Source organism: Glossina fuscipes, unplaced genomic scaffold (assembly GCF_014805625.2).
Source record: "Glossina fuscipes isolate IAEA_lab_2018 unplaced genomic scaffold, Yale_Gfus_2 60, whole genome shotgun sequence".
NCBI classification, from domain to species: Eukaryota; Metazoa; Arthropoda; class Insecta; order Diptera; family Glossinidae; genus Glossina; species Glossina fuscipes.
Window position 1 is genome coordinate 3,807,489 of NW_023998432.1, and position 18,333 is coordinate 3,825,821.

The following is an 18,333-nucleotide window of genomic DNA, read 5'->3' on the forward strand; positions in this document are numbered from 1 at the left end:
TTCCGCCAATATTAATAGATTATTTAATAACAGTATGTCACTTACTGTTTTTTTTCGTTTCTTAAGTAGAACAGATTATGCCGATAGCAATAAGACCAATATATCCTGTAGGATGATGAATTTTTATTGTTTGTTGATCCTTTGCGTTTTATCAATGACAGCGATAGTATATAATGATGTGTGGAAAGTTTGATGATACACGCTTTGGCGAATAAAGAATATCAATAAGACAATTGAAATAAAAAGCAAAAAATGAATGAAGTTATTTACCTTTTATAAATTAAAAATTTTTTATTTTGGTCTAGCTGATTGTAAGTAAATAGTTTCTTTTGAAATTCATTTTATTTTCAATTAACAGCTTTTCTTTTCATTTATTTCTCCTATAAATGGAACTCTAGAAAACCTATACTAACTCCGAAAGATCAAACTATTTTGCTTATGCATGATTTGACAGTTTTGAGTGAGCGTTTCCCGCACCTCTTGTGCATACTTGTAGCAAAAAAGCTCTAGATTCGAAAATAAAACTCAGCAAACACCATACATAATAGCTGTTCCGATTTGGATTTGACTTATTTAGGCACATGTCGAGCCTTGAAAAAGGCTTATTGACGTAAAGTTAGACGTGGTTTTGGTGTCATTTTTAAAATTCGAAAAAATAAAAACAAAAATAATGAAGCAAATAACACTGTGATAAAAAAGTAGTAACAATTTTTCATTTAATTAAGTAGTAGGTACCTGTTTTATATGTACAGTAACTTGCTTGAGTTCTTTCTCAAATTTTATAGCAATATTTTCAGTAGTAACTGATGCACGCTTCTTTACTTTCACATAGAGAGCGTTCATTTTTCGAACCGGTTATATCTTTTTAATTGAGCCAAAGAATTTTCCGGAGGGGATTTTTGAGTTGAGAGAACAGCCGAAAGTCAGACGAGGCTAAGCCACCCGAATAACATGATTGCGGGATTAAAATTCTAGTGAAACAACTTCAAAATATTAACGTAAAGCGGGAAGTTGCATTATTGTTATGCAAATACCAACAGTTTTACTGGCCACATTGCGGAGCCACGCTTAGATAATTAAATAAAATAGAACGCAACGGACTATTTATGCAGTCACTTTCGAAATAACGTCGTACTTTAAAAAAATTATTAATTTTTAAAATTTCTTTGCAAATAGAATTTCGGCATATTAAACTGATATTTTGGATCGGTAGGGCCAATTCTATAACCCTCGCATCCATTACCGTCGCTGCACTGCACTTATGTAGATATAATAAATATAGTAATATGATGGCTTCTAAGCAAAAGACAAAGAATAAATTTCCAAATTCTTGTCGTTAAATGGACTTCATGAATTATCATTTAATTAGTCTTTAAGCAAACTATTATTTAAATATACTGTGAATATAAACGGACTCGTGTGTATGCCTCATCAAGATAAACTCTGTCAGGAAGAATCCCTGGTACAAATATTTATGGGTGGGCGTGCGAACGCGATACCGGTTTCGTAAAGAAAACTTTACAACTTTCATAATCACATAAGTGCAAGTGCATGAGATGCTTAAATAAAACGCGTATAGAAAATGCATCCGTTAATGGGCAAATCGAGAAATTGTTTTATTTTCTACATTTTTTGGCGACTATGTTCGCGTCGATGCAGGTGTAAAAATCACATTTGAATAATTGCCAAGCAATATTATGTATTATTATGTATTATGTATATTCCTAAATTGACATATTGTTTAAAAAATTTTTAAGCATGGATCATTTTTGAAATTGACATTATAAATAAAAATTTTTCAAAATAAAAATAATTTTTATTGAAAAATGGTGACAAAAAAGTATACACAAATTTTTAATTAGTTTCATGTGTTTTTCTTAAATTTAACAAATTATTAAATTTATTGTCTAAACAAAATTTCACAAATGTGCGGTATATATTAATTAAAAGTAGAAAACAATATAATAATAATTGGCAAAACGAATTACGATAATTTTAAAAAATTTCGAATTGTTTTTGAAATACGGCAAAACACGAAGAATATATATGTTACACATAAGTGAGCATAATTAGGAAACCGAAGACGCAAAACAAGAGCGAGAAAGAGAAAGTGACACAGGAGAAGACTAAAACATCACTTAAAAGCTTAAGAGCGTTTTCTTAAAGCCAAACGTCCAGGGATGGGACGCTTTGGTTTGACATCTTCTCTTTGCTCAGTTTCTGTTTCTTCGGCAGCATTATCTTCCGGCTCAGATTTTGAAGTTTTATTAAATTTGCGACGATTACCTAAAAGTATAATAAAACCAAGTTTCTTATATCTATAAAATAAGTATACTTAATATATAAATATATAAGTTTACATACCGCCTGCGCTAGGCTTGTTGAAACTTTTCGTTGAAGCGGGCGCTGTTTCCTCAGCTTCCTGAGAGTCTTGTACCGATTTGCTAGGGATCGGCTTTTCCACTAGTTTTTTTTTAAATACAAGGTAAATTTTATTGCACAATTTTAGTCCAGTAAGAAATCGATTTTGATGTTTTTTTTTTCTCACCCAACGGTACTGTTGTATATTATATCAATTCAACTCAATATAAAATAAAAAAAGCATTGTAAAATTTTCGAAATTTCCTTAAAATTTCACTTAATATTTTCTCTATCTTCACAGTACCGAAGTATGAAATTATAAGAATTTTGCCGTTTATGACCCCAAGAAGTAAACATTTACATTAAAGTTTTAAAAAAGTACTTATATGCATAATCATTCTAGGAATTTCAATCTCTCGTTTAACTCTTGTTGACGTAAGAATTAGGGCAGAGCTCTGAAGTTTTTTGCACATTCACTTAAAAACACAGAATTGTAAATGCTTCTGCTTTTCAAACGTTTCTGAGAATGTTAACAGAATCTTTGCCCATACAAACATTGAGAATGAGAGAGCTAGCAATCAAATAGCTGCTAATGGCAACGTTACTATTGTTATTGCCAGCAGAAACACAAAAAGTCCTTAATAATCCCCTAGTTTGAGTTGTTGACAAAATGTTGGATCACCTCGTCATTTAGTTATCTAGTTATAGGGTAATTGTTATTACGATTTCTCTGCCTGCACTTTAGGTTTTTGCATTCGCTGAATAATACTCGTATTCAGTCTACGTCATATTTAACATAACGGTATGTTTAACTAATGTATTGAAAAAGAACTAAAAACAAATGGAGCTAATTATGGGTGTTGAAAAACTGGAACAAGGGCGACCATACTCATTTTTTGCCTTATTTTAACTTACATTTATTTCTTTTAGCATTCATTTGCCGACGTTTTAACGCATTTAAGAACTCGTCATTTGAACGGAATGGGCGTATCACTGGACCTATACGTTTAGGCGTTTCAGTTGTAGTAGTGGTCGTGGTGGTGGAGGGGCCACCATCCTCACCTTCGTCAGCGTATTGATTGTCTTGCTCGCCTTCAGCATAATCACCTTCGTCATCTTCAGATGGTAATGGTTCAACTGTGGTCGTTGTTGAAGCTTTACCGATAACTTTACCGGTGGGACGCCGAAGAGCTAAACGCTTAGCTGCGCCACCATCATCAGCCAATGTAAGGCTAAACTGGCAGGCCAAAAAGTATAAAACAAATATCAAAACACTAGGATGAAAAACAAACAAAAATCTAAATTAATTATTCGAAGTGGCAGTAGAATATAAAAATAAATTGACAAACAAAATAAATTAAGTTTCTTATTATTGCAAAAAATTATTGAAGTCACTGTTGCCTTATAAGCAGATAAATAAAGTTTTATCGCTTTTATGTATAAATCGCATCCTTATATTGATTCATTTTTCTCTTTAAGTCAATTTTATGGAAAAGATTTAACTTTGGCTTTGTTACACGAATCAAAATTTTATTGCTGACGGTTTTTGGGTTTCTGCTTACATACTCTGCTTAAGTATTTATAATTTATGTAATTTTAGTATTTATAATTTATACAATTTTTTCACTAGTCGTGGAAATATGTATTGTAAAAAAAATATGAGGAAGCTACCTTCATCGAAAAAAGCGTATGGTATACGTGCGACTTCCAACAATTTTTTGATTGTTAGAAGAGCGTCATGGCAATTGTTCTGCGCTTCAATAATTATTATAGGTCATTGATTATGAAACTAAAATTTTTATATCCTCACTTAGCTGTTTGCCCCGCTTTTCAAAATCCTGAATATTTGTCGAGCAGTTCATAGAAGTGCAGATTGACATTGTTAAACTTACTAGATCGATTTATCTCTGTGAAAATTTTGAATTATTTTGACGAAGTTTACTACACTGATGTGTGTGACCCAAGGTGGAACGCTTCTGAAATGAATGGGATCGAATCATTTACACCATAAAACGCCAAATTTGAATAAAATCTTTATTTGAAAAACAGGTAAAAACATTACAGTCAGACAAGGCCGATCATTAGTTTACATTATATTGCATTATTCACTTCTTCATTTACGACTTTTTCAAGATAAGACATTATATAGGGAGTAGTCATAAAAATGTTCTGATACAATGTTTTCTTTGTAGGATTCGTCCATGGGCCAAAAAATGTCAGTATATGAAATTTTGTTGAAGTGTACCAACAATTTCGATCTGTACATTCCACACACAATTACATGGATAGATATCATATAGCCAGATGTACAAGCGTGCGGGACAGACGGACAAGCGTGTTTTAATCGATTCGTCGAATTACTCTACTATTATTGGATCCAATAGTACAATATTTGGGAACCTCATTCATATAAAAATGTTCTTATAAAACGCAGGTCTCTATATGATGGCACGGTCGAACTTTTAGAATTTTATGAGAGAAACTGTTCTAGATGAACGGACTGTTTGAATCAGAGAGATACAGTTTCGAGCCTCGTTTTGAAGTGCGTTTTGAAAAGTGACAAAACCTCATTTTGCGTATTTTATGACGAAGATAGGTGCAGAACAATTAGTATGTGAAAAAAAATAATTTTGCGAAATTTGGATCACAACGTCGACTTTTGCGATATTATAACGAAAGGAATTGAAACGATGTCGGGTAGTTAAGGCGGGCTTGTCCAGTTATGACGTTTTTACTTGCTATTTTTCTTATTGTTATTATTATGCATACGTCATCATCGTCGTTATAATCTTCGCAACACATCATTATCATCATCATCATAATTCTAATCATTCTCGTATTAATAACATGCATCAACATTTCATTTTATATTTGTTAATACAATACATACCTTAACCATGAATGCTTATTTGTAATTTTTTCTGTAGACATTTGATGAAAATAAGTTTTATCTAAATTTTTGTAAAATATACTTTTCATTAAACGCCATAATTGTTTATTTTCTTTAAAATAATAAGTTTTTATTTTATTATCAGAAGAAATAACAAGAAAATTAATGATTTGATTCCGGAGCCTAATCATTCATAATTTTTTGTTTTGCTCCACTGTTTGCACAAAACGAATGTTACTTGGCATCTTGGCATTAGTGTCTTCAAAAAGTAAAACCTGTTTCCAAGTAAATGTCACTTAATGTCAAAGCTACGTATTTATGTACATTATACACAAATACTGTATATAATACACATGTATGAAATATAAATATATTTTATGTGCATATATATGTCTATGGTTTAGAAAAGATATGTTTTCAACGACAATAAATGTGTACATCATCTAAAGACAGAATTAATAAAATGAATAAACATAAATTAAACTACGAAAAGTGCATTTAAAGCCTAAGGTACTGCACTGAGTTAAAACAAATTATTGGTAAATAAAAAAGCACATTTTTAATATTAGAATTTGACGCGAACAAAATACTTACACATTTTTTTTTGAAGTATTTTGTTACTATAGCTAAAGTATTGCGAAATCAGTTTGTATCGAAACTAGTAGACTTCGTGAGAAAATTTTAATATCACCCAATGTAAAGGATTTAAAGCAGTTCTGCATTTCTTATCGTTTCTTTCATTTTGACGTGCAAAAGGGATACAAAATAACGAAAAAAAAGTGCAGACTAACAAAATCGCCCAGCCACCGACTAAACTAAAGTTCAGTTTTCGCTATGTTGCAGCCTTGGTCAGCTGCTTTTAAAGGATAGAGTTTTTGCATAAAAGCTCAAAAGTCTTTCCCTTACCTTAAGTCCGCATTATTTAGAACGGTATCGATCGATTTTGATAGGCTATTTTCAATACTTTCCAGAATGGCGGCAACATTTCTTAATCTTATATTTTATTGCGAGCGAGGCTTGGAGATCTCTTCAAATCTTATATAAAATTACTAACAGACGCTCTTGCACACAACGTATGCATAGAATTTGGCGATATGTTTGGAATATCAACGCATCATGATTACCCTATCTGTTAGGGTTATCATATACAAACTGATATAAATTGTATTTGCTAACGGGGAGCCTAAACAAAGTATAGCGACTTGCAGCGAAACACCTCGTTCCTACAGCTGATTGGACTTATAATTAATTTAATTTAACTAAATAGACAAGTATTCACTATACGGAAAAATTTGGATACGCAGCACCTTCTCAACTAGGGAATCGTTTTAATTATTTCCAAGCTTTTGTCCGTCTGTATGGTTGTTTAATGAAATGTTGCATTGTTCCATAACTAAAAACTTGTTTTATAATTTATTTCTAGATTTTTCCGCTCGAATTTTGTAAGATTTGCCCAATGACTGCGGTGTATTGACCCTTCCAATTCGTACATTCTTAGAAAGCGCGAAGAGCGAAATCAATTTAGCTTTTTGCAATTGCTTTTTTCTCGATTTGAATTATATCTGGTCTGTCTCTCTGTTCACTCATTGAAGTCACGTTTGGATTATTTACGCTTAAATTTTACTTTCAAAACTTAACAAGACTCTTAACACTGAATTTTTGTCCTCGTTATTTTTTAAATTTTAAATTTATTCCCTTAAATTATTTTACATAATTGGTAATTGCTGAGTAATTTAAGCATGCCATTCTTCCACTCCAACAGGATAGTTCTTATTTCAATAACTGCTTCAATATTCAAGCCACTTTTATTAAATTCGGAGTATGCTGATATTCGTTCATGTCGTGTTGAATTATAGCTTAAATATAGGATGTACATGTAGGAAGGGAAATATTTCTTTCAGAAGAAGTTAATGGGTTGAGTTTTCAACTTACGATTTGCTTTTCAAAATTCATCAACCATTCTTAAAGCGAAAATTTAAAAAATTGCTTTTCAAATATTTATTCGAAAAAATTAATGCGGTGCATATGCTAAGTAAAAAAATTATATTCGGTCGTGAGCGAAGCCTCTACACTCATCACCATGATCCTAAAAAAAAGGAAGAGAAGTAAATTTTTATACTCTTTAACATGGAATGTGGCGTGGCTGACATTTCTTATTTTCAGAATAAAAGTGGAAATTTATAGGGTATAAGGTGTTCATAGTTTTTGTTACATAGACGTGTAGGCGTTGTCGGCATGTCCTTTAACCAAATTCAAGTTCTATTCCAAGTTTCTAGGAGATATCCTAAATTTTGCGATCAGAAGAATGTTTACAACAGACGTTGCACAGGCGGACAATTGGACAAACGGACACGCTTAAATCGGTTCAGAATTTCTTCCTTATATATACCTTATTGGGTCTCTGAAGCTTCCTTCTGGGCGTTGCAAAAGTTTTGACAAAATGAATATAGTTCTCACCCTTCTCAATCAATTTAAGCAGGTGCATTTGGTCGCCTGCCCGTCTATAATGTCCCGCCTGTTGGAAACATTCTCCTGGCCGCAAAAATGAAGCTATCCACCACAAGTTTGGCAAAAACATTGAAAGTTTTTCCATGCAGGCTGTTACTGAAAATGGACTAAATCAGTCGAAAGACATGCCCACACTACCACGTAAACTGAGAACACTTTTGTTTCTCAAAAGAAATGGAAAATCGTTTTTTGCCGCCTGCTCATAAACTACAAGAGATAAATCTACAAAAATCTAAATTTATATTCTATGGGCGATACTGCAGTGCCTGTATAAAAGTGGGAAAAATTGAACACGCCCACCCAATAATAAAGTGCATCGAAATTTATTTTTTTCCAATACCTTTATAACTTGATGAAGCCAGTTTCAAAAATCCCATTAATTGTGGCAGTAATAAGCCAATTTCAAATTTGGAATGCACCTAAGCATGTCCGCCTGTTCATCTATCCATCTGTCCGTCTGGGCAACTGCGTAGTATCCGCAGAGAATATTCGGCCTTTTGTAAAAATTAAAACGTCGCCTAAAAGTTTGCAAGAGAATTTGAAAATGATCTGAACTTTTCAAAGAACATGATTACAACGCCCAAACCCCTACGTAACGAAAACGGTAAACACTTTTGCTTTCCCACTTCCATGTTCGTTGTTCATAAACTGTTCAAAAATATAAAACAATAAGTAAAGATACACAATATAAGTTTCCATAAAATTATTCTACAACAATAAGATAACGGTGATAGGTATAAGATATTCGGTCACAACTGACTATAATTTTCTTAGTTATTGAACTATTGCGAGCATAATTATACGCGTAAAATGAATTTAAATAAGGGAAACGAGATAAGAAAACTTGAATCCGTTAACTCAATTTATTAAAACGGTAGGCAAACAGAACTCAACCGGTTTGTAATCTGAAGCTAATCGGAGATACATCTGCCGTCATGACCCATGACAGCAAAACTAGTGTATCTTACTGTGTTATTGGAAGAAAATGAAATGAGGAAGGCAAGCAATCCACTAAATTACTTTATTAACTACCGTGAGCTTATTCCAAGTTCTTCAAAGTGTGTAAATGTTTTCAAACAAGAAGTCGTAATAAATCAATGATTATGTATGAAATGACAGTTTAGTGTTATGAAGTAAAGAATGCAGAGTTTTTTTTCTTTTGTAAAGCTAAAAATAACTGTTGTTGCATACACGCGCGTAACACGAATTCACACTCATAACGAAATAAACCTATATAAAGCATGTGTTAGTTTTACTTTAGATTATTAAGAGCACATAGTTAAGTGTATTTCACTTTTTTATTTATTTATTTTTCTCTCTTTTCTCTCTATTTTTAAAAAAAGCGGTTTATGCATATCTTGCATTATTGCATTTGAAACGATTTTTAATAAATTCTAATAACGTATGAATTTTCTGTGTATTGGATGATGGAGCAGGAATAGAGCCAAGAAACGGTTAAATACCGGTTTCGTTTTGTATAATAATGTAGACTTTATATCATTCGTGTATTAACTTTTTATATTGAATTCTTTTTAATTCCATATAAGTAAGAAGATTTTGCACATAATTTTGAACTTTTTAAAATTTGAACAAAAAGTAAATGAAAAGTCCCTGATTATTATGAGCACACTCATTTCCACAATTGGAAAGGATGGGCGATCATATGTAAATATAATATGAATATATATATATATATATATATATATATATATATATATATAATACATATAAATATATATGTAGCTTAAAAAAGGAAAGAAAAAAATTGCAATTAGTTTCTTTTTCAGACTTTATGTAAATGTAGTTATGTTGTCTGCCGTGCTGCCAACAAACGAAAAACTTTTTATTTGCTTTACAATATCATCATAACTTTAAAATATCTGTAGAGAGTACTAGAAGCTACGTCCTCGACTTAAATACTTCAACTCCTCTTGTCGTTAGGAGCAAGAATTCAGTTACTTTTTAAAAGTAAATTACCTTGACGCTTTAAGCAAACCTCGATATAATCTTTTTGAGAATCTATGTTCATCTGAAATGCTGTTACTATGGCATTTAGTTGAAATGGGTCAAGATATATAATTATATATATATATATATATATATATGGATGGAGAATATAAGATGAATAATTGTATATATATATTCATAAAATGTACACGATGCGGTAAATTTTTCCGAAATTTTGGGCATACATAGCTTAATCATTGGAGTTTAAATGGTATAAGTTTTAATTGTTTACGAGCTATCGTAGTGAACATCGATATATAAAGAAGTGGATGTCATGCAAGGCTATGCCCGTTAACTGTGTTTAACTATGTTTAACTGGAAAAACATGCAACTGAAATTACGGAAATGATTAAGTTGGCTTGAAGTGAAAGCGCAGTAAGCTGTTAAACGGTTAGCAAATGGTTTGCGAGATTTCGTGCAAAAATTTTAATCTCGAAAATGATGAAAATCCGCCCGTCACACTGCAGTAAAAGCAACTCAGGAAGTAAGCTTCAACTTAATATAGGTATATATTCTGTGGCATATTCCCCAGACCCCCCAGACGATTTAGTCAGCAGACAGGCGGTTCGGCAAAGTTAAAGATATATCACAGTTGGTCGACGATTATTTCGCATCGAAGCCACGCACTTTCTACCGCAAGGGCATCTGTAAGCTGCCCGAATGATGTGAAAAATTTTGATTATTAAGCTTTACAACAAATGTTTCTTAATTAAATTTGAATTTTATCAAAGCGTACACGGAATTTCTTAGTACACATGTTACATAAATATATATTTATATATACTTGCAGTAAAGGACATATTAAGTTTGTGCGAATGGGTGGAACCATCAAGAGGACTCAAGACAGGCACTTAATCGATTTATATCTATGTATGTATATGAATCGATGGCTTGTCTGCCTCTCTGTATATCTGTCCATGTATTTGTGTGTTCAATTTAGAGAACGCAACTTTCGGGATGTGTTATCCATATTTTGATAGACTAGCTTTCCTTGGCTCAAAAATGAACTTTATTAAGCATATATTTCTGGAAAATTTTCAGGTTATTTCCACTTGAAAGCTGATATTCATGGCCTATTATAACTACTAGAACGACATACACTCTGCTTTCTCTTCCAAAGCTTATTCTTGAATCGACTAGAGCCTTCACTTCCGGTCACTGCGCTGCACTTATATAGATATCATAAATGTCCTCCGCAATAGTGACTGTTGGAAACTGTTAAGATAACTTTCCTGTCATTACCATGTTTTTTTTTTTACGAAAGTCGTACAGATCTCTTCGACATTTATAAGAGACATATTAATAAATTCATTATAGTCTGAATAGGTGGTGCAGTTGGTTTCTTTATCGCGCTTCGAATAAAATGAACGGTACTATAATCAGATTAGATATTTGCCTTAAATGCTGTCAAGCGGTTACACCCACCAAACTGAATGAAGATAATTTTAATGGCGAGTTCAATTTTAGCGTAAAAATTTATTCATTCTACACTAACCAATTTAGTTATTTTAACAAATTGCGAAGTTTTTCAACTATATCAACAATCATACAAATTCTTGAACGTTTAAATGTTGTAAAGAAAAAATTAAAAATCATATTCTCTTGAAGGGCCTTTTTAAAGGCTACTGTCGTTCATTTGCCACGAAGACAATTCGCTAATTATTTTAAATTATTTAAAGATTTTTCAATTTCGAAAAAAGTCGATGTCCCTGCCTTTTGAGAATCACATTCATGCCGGAGATTGACAGAGCATTTGAATTTAATAATAACGCCCTAAAAACTGTGGTGAAAGCTGATCCAAAATTAACTATGCAACAATATGCTTCACAAATCCTGTATTTCCGTTGGAGGAGGATTCGAAAATAAAAGCTTGAATTGATTACAAAGTGTGTTTTGGATTTCAAAGCAATTAATTACTTATGGGTTTCACTAATAATAATTTTTTTATTAATATTACATAATGGAGTTTAAACCAATTTTTTCACATTTTTTTAATAAAAGAAAAATGTATGTAATTTTATATATTTTACAGTTTATATGTTACTAAGGAAAGAAAACACAAAAACTTTTGTCAAGAAATTTTGAAAATTGCAATTTTTTCCCTTAAATTACTTTTCAAAATAGGGCGTGATATGTGGGGTGGTCGAAAAATTGGACCGGTCCAAACCATTTTTAATAGTGTTCGTCCGTGGATTAAATCACGTCAGTATGCCAAATTTGATCAAAATATCTTAAAAATTGCGGCATTTAGCTTGGACACAATCTTGCATGAACAGACATCAAAAGGATAAGCGAACAGGCAGGCTTAGATCGATTCAGAATAATTTTCTCAATATTTTTCGGCATAATAAATGGTGGGTCTATCTTATCCTCTTCTGCGTGTTACATACGTCCATACATCTTCGAAATACCCTGTATCGCTAATGGTGTAGGGTATAATAACAACAGCTGCTGTTGCCTATATCTGCAGATAAATATTTACAAGTTCAGAAAAGAGCACATTTAGAACAAACCCGAATGTATACGTAACAATGTTCATTCTTTTTACAACAATAAATACACACATTAATCACAGTATATATATAATATTCTAACATAACATTTCATACTCAGTTACTCGTTTGCTTTATTTTTATCTTATTTTTACATTTTATATTTGTCTAAGCTTATATCTAGGCACTCAAAAGCGTAAGTGTGGAAGCGTGTTTTAAAAAGAATGAAAAGTAAAATAAAAATAATTTAAATATAGTTGGTGCTTGTAGGACATACTAATACACCACGGAAAATGGTCTTTATTTAAGAAGCTTCCACATATTTCATAAAAATTATATTTGACTGTCAACTGTCAGCGACGCCTACACACAATAACTGCACACGAGCTTTATAAGCGACGTCTTTACACGATTTGTCTAATAGAAGCAAAAGAGCATAATGCTTTTGAAAAAGGTCTCTTCTATTTATCTAAAAGTATGTATTTCGCAGACATGGGAGAGCTCATGAAACATCATATGAATATATTATATACGCACGTACATAAGTTCACGAATTCATTTTCATTTTCATGAACAAAAAATCATTACATGTTATGTTAAGATTATATTTGATATAATAGACGATGTTCAGTCTGGCAGAATAGGGCATTACGTGGCCGCTCTTCATCGTCTACAATGTTAGATCTATATTTTAACTCTTTTTCTCGTTGTTTACAGGGTGCTCAATGAACCGGTAGATTAAAAGCTTACTATCCATTAACCACTAGCAACTTTATTTAGCAGCAGCTAAAACCAAGCGCTTTTCTTCCATTCATATTGATGTGTAGCTATATTTCAATACCTAAACAGTAGTTAATATCCGTATAATTTTTTTTTGTACTCATATATTTATAAATAAAGTTGTACTAAACGACCTTGAGCATTATATTTTTTTCTATTATATATTTATGCTTGAAATTAGTATTCGATTAAATTTTATGAATACACTGCATATTGTAGAAAAGAAAAAAACAAAAAAGATATAATTTATATACGACTCAGATCGAAACATTTGATACTTCATTGGCAAAAAAGTTTTTTATCCTAATCTCTCGAATCTAAAGACAAAAAACCATAAAAAAAATATTAAACAAAATGTAACATGCTATGTTACATGTTATGCATATCGCATACAGATTTAATCGTATGCATTAACACTAGAATTACTACGGCACATAACATAACATATTAGGAGCATAATCTACTTGAGCAAAATGACCGTAAAATACTCGATGATAAACTTATATAATTTACCCCAGGAGCTGATATAATAACATATATAAGGAATTGTTACACAAACAGCTCCAAGCGATAGATTTCCCATTTTTATGAAGCTTTTATTAAAAGCAAAAAAATTAATTAAACATCAAATTCGTTGTTCTCGACAAAATTTTAAAATCATAATCGTGATCATAACAAACAGAAACCGACAGATTTGCCTAAATCAATTACGTCCTACATCTTGGTAAAATATATATAGGCAGGTATGTAGATAGGCAGACTGAAAACTGGATAGCACAATAACAGAGTTGATCGTACAGTTATAGCGTGAACGTATCTGAATATAAATTGAATGAAAATGTATGAAATTTAACTACCCAATTTTAGCTAACCTTCTTTATTAATAATAATTTGTGCAGTCTGTGTCGAATGATTTAATGGATTACAAGTATACTATAACTTAAGATTCCCTCTGTATTGGATATGATAAAATGTTGGAGGCGTAACATAAATACGCTTGCGTAACACAATTTACGTAAAGCATAACACATACTCCCATTGAACATACGCAGAGATTAACATAAAACAACAAATTTCAGAATTATGCGACTCATTTTCAAATATCTATTAATGATGAAACCGCCTATTAATCAATTTTGTAGGCTTTTGAACCTAGATTGACGTCTGTCAAAACAATGAATTTAAATTCAGTTTTATAAATTACAATCGGGATTTATTTCCTTTGGCCGCAGATATTTGAAATAGTAAATGCCTTCAACGGCATGAATATTAGCATACGTTTTGAATAATAATTACAGCAATAAATCGATAATTTTTGTTAGCGTGAATCGTTTTTAATGCCATTGGCGATGCTAAATACTAAACATATGTAATATTTTTAGAAAAACTACTTAAATATTTTGATTACCTTGTCCATTTATTTGTTTAAAATTTACTCAAATGTATAATGTATTAAACCCTTAAGATTTGATAGTTAGCGTCTTATAAAGATACGTTGAAACGCTCCCAAAATTATTATTTGTTAACCATAAATTAAAGTTACAAATGGCGATAATCCGCCCTACGTGACCACGTTTGCAGCACCAAATAATTTTAAAATGTGGGCCGTAAAAGACATTGAATTAAAATTTGGAGCAAATAATTCAAAATGCTCCCGCTCTACCAACTAAAATAGTTCTATTTAATAGATTATTTGACAATTCATATGTACTGGCATAAAATGATGGGTATGGAAGATTTAACTGAAGATAAATATAATTTTCTTACTTGTTTGTTTAATACTTTAAACTCATAATAAATTTCTGTATACTATAGATATGTGGAAGAGATTCTCAATTTATTTTGAATTGACATTTTGACTTATGTATATAATCTATATAGGGGTATACAACGGACAGGTAGCCAAACGATTTCAAAGAGGAATACATGTAATGTTAATGACATCATATATTTATTGCTAGATACACCTAACGGTCGTATATCGCTTCAGCAAGATCAAATCACGTGGCTAAGCATTATGTTCTACATTTTTCTTATCAATAAAACTCATATCCATGCGTTATAAATATTGCTGAGCTTTTCTAGCGATTACATTATGTCAATATGTTACGGGAAAATTTTGTCCTAAAAGTAATAATATGCAGAATAAATAAACAAGGACGATTTTGGCTATATTTTTGTATTTTTATATAACAGACAAACTCGCCGTTGCAAAAGTTTTCTGTCGTATCGATTCCTTTGGTTTTCTCCTTTCTTTGCCCGTTGCCTTCTCGTCTCTTCCTATTGTTTTAGTTTCTTAAAATGTATAATTTAGCCACGGGTCAGCACACTTTTCACCATTATTTACAAATAATCTCCTATTCTACAATCATCCTGGCAAACGAAGAATTAATCCATCTTGGAAGAAAAATACAAATTGGCAAAAGCATTTTAAAATGGCTACGTGTCAATAAGAAGAAAGAAAGAAATAAGAACAAGAAACAAATTTGAAGAGTTGAATATTTCTGAAATGAGATTTAAATTAGAAAAGGACGTTATGCAGCTAGCGGAAGAATTAAATTATTAAAAATTAAAATGAAAGAATAAAATTTGTCGCTATGCATAACTAAAGCACGAAAAGGTTTGAGATATATGACTTCCTAACACTTTATCCCGCAATTGCACCTATTTTTTTACAGTCTAGCAAAACAAAATTAAGAAAAATTATCCAACACTATATTTTGTTCAAAACACTATACATGTTAGCTCAGTTTGGTATGGTTTTTATTTCGAAAAAGGATGTGCGGAGAATTCCAAATAGAAGACAAGACTAGAAGGGTCAATTTATTCAGGAAAGCACTACATTTTTATGTACTACGAAAACCGTGAAAAGCATTGGTTTGGTTGGTCTTCTGTTTTCCTATCCTGGGTGAAGACCTCAGGAAAATTATACTTTAAATAACAAATTCATTACAGCATTTTGACAAAGGCAAAGACAAAGCAATATTTCACCCTCAATAAGTTCTAAACATTCCACCAAACAAACGAAATGTAACTGAAATTAACACTATGAGTTCACTTAACTCTAACGCATATATTATTATTATTGTTAATAAATATATTTGAAACATTGTTATACTCGCCTAAATGTTCTTTTTTTCATTTATTTAAATTTTTTTTTAAAAACGACTGACATGTAAACTTTAAAAACATTAAAGCAAAATATTTAAAGAATTATAGTAGCTACAAACAAAATTTCTAGTAATAATTGACTTACAAAACAGAAAATGACGAAAAACTTAAGAAACAAACCAGCTCTTCATGACCGTTTAGCCTTTAAAAAGTTTTATAAAAATCTGAAATTTTTAACTAACAATCGGACGGTACGAATAGATGTACTCATACACACAAACTTAAAAATATTGCAGAAATTAAAAAAAAAAAAAAAAAAAACATCAGAATTAAGCACAATTTTTGTTTTGTAGTTAAAAAAAAATTCAACTTTGTCCTTTAATAGAAAGAAACAAGAAAACAATAATCTTTTTATATAATTACATGTTATAATCAACACTCACATGTTATAGAATTTCATTATGTTGATATGTTTTCGTGAATTTTTGATATTAATTCAAGAATTTTGTTGTTTTTTGGATTTTATTTTTTAATCAGCCTTGGGTTTTAGTCACAACCTTTGTTAAATAAGGTACAATATTTTCTTTGTGTGCGTTTTTTTTCTTTGTGTAATTTCTTTTCCTTTTTAACGTTTTAATGCGCTTAACTTAAGGTCTAAGTTGAAAGCGTGTTAGCCCACTAGCACTTCTTAATAACGACTGGTGTATGTCAGTTTTGCTAAAGACTCAAGAAAACAATTTGTTTCTATTTCATTGTGTACATACGAGTGTAGTTTCTTACCTTTTGCCACAACAGCATAAAATTGTACACCAGCTCTAACCTGCGCGCACATACACATTCGCATACATAAACGTACACACAAACATATACAACCTGTATGCACTACCAGCTTATCAACAGCAACAGCAGCAACAACAGCAAATTACTGTCAGTATTTTTTTTAGTTGAAATTTTTAAAAGACAAATAACAGCTATAATAACAACAACAATCAACCATATTTATATGACAAAACATTATTACATATACTTGGGCACATACATCATTTAAAGACAAGAAACCAAAAATTCACACCCAAAGACTGGTTTTTTTTTTAATTTTTGGTCTCTTTGATCAAACCAAGCGCTTCTTTTGCTCCATTACTAATTTTTTTGATTATTTTTCCTTTTCTTTTAACTGAATTATGATATTATACAAAAAATTTGTACGCAGAAGCACCACCCATGTACACATATGTACATGCATACTTAATTTTACCAAATACCAACAGACCTTTAAAATATTATAACGTAAATATGATCATCAATTCCACCTGACTCGTTAAGCAGACATGCGAAGGCAAAAGAGAAGAAAAAAGCTCAGGAGATTTTTACTTCAAACTTTTTTAATTTTAACTGGTTTTCTCTAATATATCATTGATGATTATCTTACTACCTGTTGTTGGTATTCTAATGAAAAACACACAAGTTTCTTTATTTTATTTATTTTTTTTGTTGGGCTCGGAGCAATTTACACATGTATATGTATATGAGTGTGATTGGACTATTTTTGGCGCATGTTTAAAAAATTTTTTATTAGTTTTGCCTGCATATATATGAAATACTTTTTCTATTGTGTGATAATTTCAAATCCTTGAAATGGACGAAAATATTTGTAAGGGTTAATATTCTGCGACAATGTTCTCTTTCAAGTTTTCAATGGAAAAAAAAAAGAAGGGATATAACCCAAAAGAAGAAAGAATTTATATTCTACTCGAGCTGAATTTTTTTAATGCAAAATAAATCGAAAACCCATTCGTTTGTTATAAATCGTACATAGTTTCACATACGATTTGTACCGCATATATGTTCTTATATTAAAACTTTTAATTGTGGAACAAAAGTTTTATGTTTACAAAACTATTACATTTTCGAGATAAGGGAATTTTGGAATTAACAGGTTTTCTATATTATAGTTTTCAAATATATTTATCAAAATATGAAATAAACCAACAATGGATAATAAAAAATTCGATAAAATTTAAATACAATATGCTTCTACTTTTTAAATTTGCTTAACACACAATTTTTGGGGCAACTAAAATATTACGGAGCTAAACAAAGTAAATGTAATTTAATGCAAACTTTTTATAATACTTTGAAAATGACATCTTCTTTCTCGCATCTGTGTCTCCTTATTTAAAATCC

At 31.1% G+C, this 18,333-nt stretch overlaps 1 protein-coding gene across 1 annotated transcript; it reads right to left on the minus strand.

Annotated features, from left to right (window-relative positions):
* Window positions 1-1,978: 1,978 nt before the first annotated feature.
* Window positions 1,979-16,867, minus strand: LOC119637687. The gene is made up of 4 exons (XM_038033891.1): window positions 16,593-16,867; window positions 3,277-3,635; window positions 2,365-2,463; window positions 1,979-2,286 (listed from the first exon to the last, which is right to left on the minus strand). Exons 1-4 carry the CDS (start codon window positions 16,607-16,609, stop codon window positions 2,147-2,149), a joined length of 615 nt encoding a protein of 204 aa, XP_037889819.1. The 5' UTR covers window positions 16,610-16,867; the 3' UTR covers window positions 1,979-2,146.
* Between the last annotated feature and the right edge of the window lie 1,466 nt (window positions 16,868-18,333).

Excerpts from the sequence above, each read along its gene's own strand:
- LOC119637687 (XM_038033891.1), bottom strand. Across the intron at positions 2,464-3,276 it reads GAATGCTAAAAGAAATAAAT|TGGAAAAGCCGATCCCTAGC; the intron begins GTAAGTTAAAAT and ends AAAAAAAACTAG. Across the intron at positions 2,287-2,364 it reads CAACAAGCCTAGCGCAGGCG|GTAATCGTCGCAAATTTAAT; the intron begins GTATGTAAACTT and ends TTATACTTTTAG.